The sequence below is a fragment of the Dromiciops gliroides genome, chromosome 6, assembly GCF_019393635.1.
Source record: "Dromiciops gliroides isolate mDroGli1 chromosome 6, mDroGli1.pri, whole genome shotgun sequence".
NCBI lineage: Eukaryota > Metazoa > Chordata > Mammalia > Microbiotheria > Microbiotheriidae > Dromiciops > Dromiciops gliroides.
The window spans coordinates 20,521,944-20,529,622 of record NC_057866.1 but is presented as its reverse complement, the minus strand read 5'-3'; the positions used below and the strand labels follow the sequence as shown (position 1 = coordinate 20,529,622).

Below are 7,679 nucleotides of genomic sequence, written 5' to 3'. Positions count from 1 at the left end.
ATTCCATAAATTAAAACTTCTTCATTCTATAGAAATGCTATATCACAATGCAAAGGCATACCCTATATTAGGATCATAAATATATGTCTTAAAGGTAATTTTTGCCAGTGCCTTTACTTCTTTTAATCTAAGAGGGAAAAAATGGTACATAGATTTTTACCAACTCTATAGAAATCTACAAGGTAGGGTAGTTATGAAAGTTATTGTTATTTCAGCTTTAAATATAGTATTTGATTACTTGATTTGGCCTCTTGAAGGATGTTCTTGTCTCATACAGGAAGCATGTATATATGTGTATTGGTTAACCAGTACCTGGTTCACTCTTGGCAATAGGGGGTAGACACTTGAAAGAAGTGGCTCCTGTGAGGAAGAAATTTTATGACCTGGGAAAAACCCCTTCAAGTACAGATTTCCTGAAAAATCTGTGCATGGTAGTAAGGGTACAATTATAAGCAGAAGGGATCCTGAACCTGCTTTTCATGCTAGGGCTATACTACAAGAGAACCTATTTTCCCAAACTGGCCAAGACCATTGTATACATCAGACAGTTGAATATTGTCTCATAAAATTTCCTTGTCAGAGTATGGAATGAAAGAGGGATTCTACACCCCAGTGCCAATGTTTTCCATATCATCTTAGGCTACAGATAGCTCCTACCCTAACTACTGTGACAATTAAAAAGGCTCAAGAGACATAGTTTAGTGGTAATCTAAGCATTCTATTAATACAGCTATCATATTATTGTTTTTGTTTTTGTTTTTTGGCGGGGCAATGGGGATTAAGTGACTTGCCCAAGGTCACACAGCTAGTAAGTGTCAAGTGCCTGAGGCTGGCTTTGAACTCGGGTCCTTCTGAATCCAGGGCCAGTGCCACTGTGCCACCTAGCTGCCCCCCATGGCTAGCATATTATTAATAAAATGATGATCAATTGACCATCTCTTGTAGACAAAGACAATCGTGGCAGCAGACTCCCATAAGTTCTTTTGGAAGAGGAATGGTGATCAACTCTTATTTGTTAACCTACTGGGAGTTGAGCTATATTAAAATGAGAGGCTGAGAGTGACATCAGGTTAACCTTGCATAGAGAAACTATCTCTATACCCAGACTGCCCTCAGCCTTGGGTCATCTATTCAAAGAATTTATGTCTCACCCAAATCAGGGTAGTGTTTTGAAAAAGAAAGTTAGTCCAAACTCATTACCAGCAATATCCTTCAAAACACTAAACTTTAAAATCAGGACTTTAGAAGAAGGAGAAAACTTACTCTCCCCAAATTATTAATTATTTATAATTATTTCTCTTACTATTGAGGGAGAAAAGATTGTGGTCAATGATCATTTCACTATAATTACCATCTGTTGCACCATCCTAGGAATTTTCTACATTGTTATTCCTCAAGTAATTAAGATCAAAGGAAAATTATCACCTGAATAGTGACTTCTACAGAGATTTCAAGGGACTCCTTAGAGGTAGCATAGGAGACATAAGCTTCCCTCTGCCTCCTTGTTTTGTTGCCCAGTGGGAAATACACAGTTGAGGTACTCAAGATTCTCATCCGCAAGAGTCTTAGAAAAAGATGTAAGATTCTCAGCATTTTTCTCATACTCCAGCTCTGGATAGAGTAAAGTGGCTTATTTCTACCTTTTTGTCTTCACAGGGGTATGCTATGGACTAGACAACTTTTCCCATCTATCACAGCAGAAAAATGAGTACGATTGTAATGTGATCAAGTTGTATGTTTCCACTACTGGACTTAATCTGATCTGATAAAATTATTGCTGTTGTTACTGCTTTTCTTCAATCATGGGGACATTTTCTTTTTCTACCAGGCCCATTGTTCCTAAGAAATCAGCTCTAAGAAATATAGCATGAAAGCAAAGGTGCCCACATGCTGGTAAGTCAATGTACTGAGCTATTATCTTACCTATCTCTCTTTTTTTTATTTTTTTAGTAAGGCAATTGGGGTTAAGTGACTTTGCCCAGGGTCAAATGGCTAGTAATGTCAAGTGTATGAAGCCAGATTTGAACTCAGGTCCTCCTGAATCCAGGGCCAGTGCTCTATCCACTGTGCCACCTAGCTGCCCCACCTTTTCATCTCTTTGCCAAAGACAAGACACCAGCCTTTCCTGAATAATTTGATGATTAGGAATATGTATTATCTGTAAGACCACTATAGCTAAACAGAATTCTGGAGAAAGGGAGTGAGGGATAATTTGAAATGGGCAACTTTAAAAAAAATACAGATAAGTTTTCATGAACTTTGACTAGGTATATATGAATGTGTTGGACTCCAAGATGCAAAGGGTCATTGAACATAGTACCTGCCATCCAAAGACTACTTTAAGTTTAGGAAAATGGGAAGCTATATAAATGACCAAATTTCATATTAGGCAACATAAAGTAAGATTACTATCATTATTATCATCAAGCAGTCCATTTGACTTGGAAAGAGTAATTTATTACTAGGAGGTAGGGTGTGAAAAAATGACTCCCCAAGGAAGAGGAGATCTAACCAGGCCTGTCAGGAAGACTGTGATTCAAGTGTAAGCGAGGAAGGAGGACCTTCTGAGATGGGGAGAAAGTTATTCTAACCATAAATGCTATTCTCTACTTCTTTCTGTATTTTTTATAATAGGCACATATTTATAATTTATAAGGAGAGCAATAAGAAGCAAGACTTGGTTTGATATCCTTGTAGACACCAACTATAAAAACTGTAGCTTGCTCAGGGAATTTTTTCAGAGGTTTATTGTTAAAAGTATGCTTTCGTCTCATTTTTTCTGATTTTTAAAAATCATATCGGTTAAAAACTGAAATCATTGGCTTTCTCACTGTAAGGTATCTTAAGACCAAGGACCTTGAGTATTAGAGCTGGGAAGGACCTTAGGAAATAGAGCACAAAATAATGGAGTTGGTGGAGAATTTGAGTTAGGAATTTAAAACACAAAGGGACCTCTGAATAAAGGTCAAAATTATAATGGAGTTTTAAAATATACTTTTTAAAAATTTCGTTTTGGTAAGGCAATTGGGGTTAAGTGACTTGCTCAGGGTCACACTAGTATTGTCAGTTGTCTGGGGCTGGATTTGAACTTAGATCCTCCTGAATCCAGGGCCAGTGCTCTATCCACTGCGCCACATAACTGCCCCTAAAATATACTTTTGTCTTTTAAGCACAGAGTTTAACATTTGGAATGGATCTTAGAATATGGTATGTAATCAGCCACAGCTGAGGGAGAGACAGAACTATAGAATGTTAAAGGTGGCAAGGGTCTTACAGAATAGATCAAAGGGTGTCAAGGCAGGAAGGAACCTTAGGGTAAAAAATGAGAGTATTAATCTGAAAAGGATCTTGGCTGATAGAATACACAGTGTTCATTGGCAGATTCCCATTGCACATTACATTTTTTTCTCTTGGAGAAATTTAGAAAAGACGGTCATGCAATGAAAATTTGGAGAAGGTCCAGGTTACTTGGCTCCCTGACTCTTTCTGTCCCCATCTCTCTATCTCTGTGTCTCTGCCTATTTTGTGTGTCTTAGTGTGCCCCTGTCTCTGTCTCTGCCTATCTATCTTTTTTCTCTCTGTGTCTGTCTCTCTCCCCATCCCTTATCCTCTTATTCCCCTAAAAATTGGTCCCATTTAAATATATCAGAATCCATTCTTGTCTAGACTATTGACATTACTTCTGAATTGATTTTTGGTCCTCCAATCTATAATCTTTCCAAACAGACCTTCACAGCTCTGATCAAGTAATTTAAAAATAAAATTAAAATTTAATTGATTTTTATCTGATATATATTTACCAATATATTCTCCTTTATTCTACATGGACTTTTTTTTTGGTGAGGCAATTGGGGTTAAGTGATTGCCTAGGGTCACACAGCTAGTAAGTGTAAAGTGACTGAGGCCAGATTTGAACTCAAGTCCTCCTGAATCCAGGGCTGGCGCTCTATCCACTGTGCCACCTTGCTGCCCCTACATTGACTCAAAAGATTTTTTTAAAAAATCAGAAACAAAACAATAACAATTCTGAAAAATTAACCAACATATTGAAAAATAAGATAACATATACAAGTCAGTGCCCATAATCCCCCACTCCTTCAAAGAAACAATATATTTTTTATGTGTCTCCTTTAAATCCAGGCCTATTCATCATATTATTGCTGAATTTATTTCAATTGTTTTATTCTTCTTTCCATTTGTTTTGGTGGTTTTTCAGTTGATTCATTTGGGTCCAATCCTTCATGAATCCATTTGGGGTTTTTATGCCAAAAATGCTGGAATGGATTGTCATTTCCTTCTCCAGTTCATCTTACAGATGAGTAAACTGAGGCAAATAGGATTAAATGACTTTCCCAATGTCATATGGCTAGTAGGTATCTGAGGCCAAATTTGAACTCAGGTTTTCTTGACTGCAAGAAGAGTACACTCTCCAATGCACCATCTAGCTTTCATTTCCATTTCTGCTGTCACAATTATTTTGTAAATTGTAATCTTTCTGATGCACTATTCTGTAACTGATATCCTTAAGTACTGCAAGAACATCAGTGATCTTTTTTCCCTATTGAATAAAGTAAAATGTTTCAACTCTTTTTCATCTAGCATCAACTTCTAAAATTTCTTCAATGATATTACCTCATGCTATTCTTAGACTCTCTCTAGCCCCTTCAATATATCATACACTAAATTAAGAAATTATTTCCCCTACATCCCCATATGTTTTATTCCTCCATTTCTTCAAGACTCACTTACTGTAGGCAATTGTACTTGGGATCCTCTCTCCTAACTGCAGGTCCCCCAGGCATGAGTAATTGCTCCTGTAGATGACTCCCATTTCAGTTTTCATGCACTCCTTCTTAGCATGTACAATACGGTCATTTTTCTAGTTTACTGAGCCAACATGGAACTCCTTATGAGAGCTCATTTGTTAAATTTGTAGAATAAATATTTAACCCTCAAAAACTAGACAATGTTTTAAATCAAAGGTTATTTCTGCTTGTTTTCTTGATTATCTAGATTAAGTTTGAATTTATATGTTTATAATTTAAATTTAACTAAAAACGTGTCATGCCTACACATTTTTTTTTTCCTTTTGGAGAGTCAGTCGTTAAATATACACCAGTATACTCTTGGAAGGTACAATGAATTGGGCATTCAGACTTGCTTAATCCCCCTTCACCATCCACAAACACCTTATGTTGTTTTTTGTTCCTTTCTTTGTTTTGTTTTGTTTTTTAGTGTCAAGTCCTTGAGAACAACTCTGTGTCATATATATTCTTTTATAAGGCCACTAACAGGGAATTAAATGTATAGGAATTTTCTAAAAATCCATATATATTTGAATTGATTGATGATCTTAAGATTTCAAATAACTTGTCTTCACTTAGGTAATAAAAGGGTAGAACCAGGCATGTGTATATGTGAGTGAGTGTTTTAATGGAAAAATCCACCTTCTTCCTTCATACTGATCTAGTTAGTGTCAGAAATGTGGCCATTCATGATTCATTCACTGGGTTTTCTCTTTAGGTTTTATTAAAATTGTAAATGCTAATCAGTTATGCACACAATTAAACTATCCACACATGTATTCCAGGCTTACAGAATTTATTCTTCTCCAGACACAAAAATAATGGTGTATCCATATCAATTTAACTATATTTGGACATGAAAGTTTAGGGAAATTATTTAAGACATCAAAATAGTGTCATTGGTCCTTGATACTGGAGGTTGTACTGCACCAAAAAGAAAGTGTGTGTGTATATATTTATAAAACGGAAGATACAAATTTCACTTATATTGGAACCTACTTCGGAAATTTTGTCAAAGCATCTTGCCCAATAACCTTTGCATAGTGAGAAATTTCTGTTCATATTAGTTTACTTCTTGCCACTTGTGATTCTAGCCTGAGGGTGATTGTTTTCTTTAGAGTAAACATTTAGGATAGGATAGCATTGGACAGTAAGAAAATATACTTGTATGAGGAAACCAATGAATTATATGGGAACATGATGGAGAATATCTGAGTGGATATCAGCGGTGGAAGTAGAATCAATATTGTAATCAAGACCTAAATATGAATCCAAGCTATAAACCCACATTCTAAAGGAAGACTCCATCAAGCACAGGAATTCTAATGTCTTCCTTTTGGTCATATTTTGTTCCATTTTATTTGGGATATAACTTATTTGGTCTCTCCCTTTAGATTGTGTGTTATCTAAGGGCACGGATTGCTTTTTAGGGTTTCTTTGTATCTTCAGCACTCATACAGTACCTGGAATATAGGAAGTACTTAATAAATTATTATTGGATTGGCTGATGTTATAGTGATATTGTTTTTAATTTGGGATAGGGCTATATGGCCATTGAGAACTTTTCCAAATGCACTAAAATGCTGGTATTCTCTGTTTGTTTTTTTTTTCCAAGTAGGAAACATGAGGAATGCTGGCCAGAATGAGAGTGATGTCATCTTCATCCTTTTAGGATTCTCTGATTACCCAGAGATTGAGATCCCTCTATTCCTGATTTTCCTGGTGATATATATGATTACTGTAGTAGGAAACTTGGGCATGATTGTGATCATCAGGATTAACCCCAAACTCCACAGCCCCATGTACTTTTTCCTTAGCCATTTGTCCTTTTTAGATTTCTGTTACTCTAGTGTCGTTACACCCAAATTGTTACAAATTTTGGTAGTGGAAGATAGAACCATCACTTTTGCTCCTTGCATTGCTCAGTATTCTTTTGCTGTCACCTGCGTGGTCACAGAGTCATTCTTATTATCAGCGATGGCCTATGATCGCTTTGTGGCAATTTGTAATCCCTTGTTATATATAATTGTCATGTCCCAGAAACGCTGTATCCTGATGGTGACAGCAGTCTACACATGGGGCATTATTATTTCTATTATATTCACCTCTTCACTCCTTATATTGTCATTTTCTGGGACCAACATCATCAATAATTTTTCCTGTGAGTATTCGGCTATCCTTTCCGTTTCTGTCTCTGATAAGCATGTTACAGAGACAATCTTCTTTATCTTTGCTAATTTAAATACACTTGTCACCCTCACTATTGTACTCACATCCTATATTTTTATTTTTATCACCGTCCTAAAGATAAAGTCAGCTAGTGGGAGATATAAAGCCTTTTCCACTTGTGCCTCCCACCTGACAGGTGTTACCATCTTCTTTGGAACCCTCCTCTTTCTCTACTGTGTGCCAAGTTCCAAAGGCTCATGGCTTCTAATAAGAGTAACCACTGTATTTTATACAATAGTAATCCCCATGCTGAACCCCTTAATATACAATCTGAGGAACAAAGATGTGAAAGAAACCATCAAGAAATTAACTGAAGTGCCAACTAGGTGGCACAGTGGATAGAGTTTTGGCCATGGAATCAGGAAGCTCTTGGTCCAAATCTGGCCTCAGACACTTCCTAGAATGTGACTCTAGGAAAGTCCCTTAACTCTGTTTGCCTCAGTTTCCTCATCTATAAAATGATCTGGAGAAGGAAATGGTTAACTACTCCAGTGTTTTAGCCAAAACATTGTATAGTCACAGTCTAATAAAAAAAAAATCAACAATATATCTTCTCACTAAAGTTTTTCATACTCATGATTGATCACCTGGTTCTGTTAATCCATAAAAATAGGATTTTTGCTTAATATATGCATTTCTTAACAA

At 36.3% G+C, this 7,679-nt stretch overlaps 1 protein-coding gene across 1 annotated transcript; it reads left to right on the top strand.

Moving 5' to 3' along the window:
• Positions 1–6,428: 6,428 nt before the first annotated feature.
• On the top strand, positions 6,429–7,376 carry LOC122731913 (olfactory receptor 5D18-like). Its single transcript, XM_043972162.1, has one exon. It carries the CDS (start codon positions 6,429–6,431, stop codon positions 7,374–7,376), a length of 948 nt encoding a protein of 315 aa, XP_043828097.1.
• The last annotated feature ends 303 nt before the right edge of the window (positions 7,377–7,679 follow it).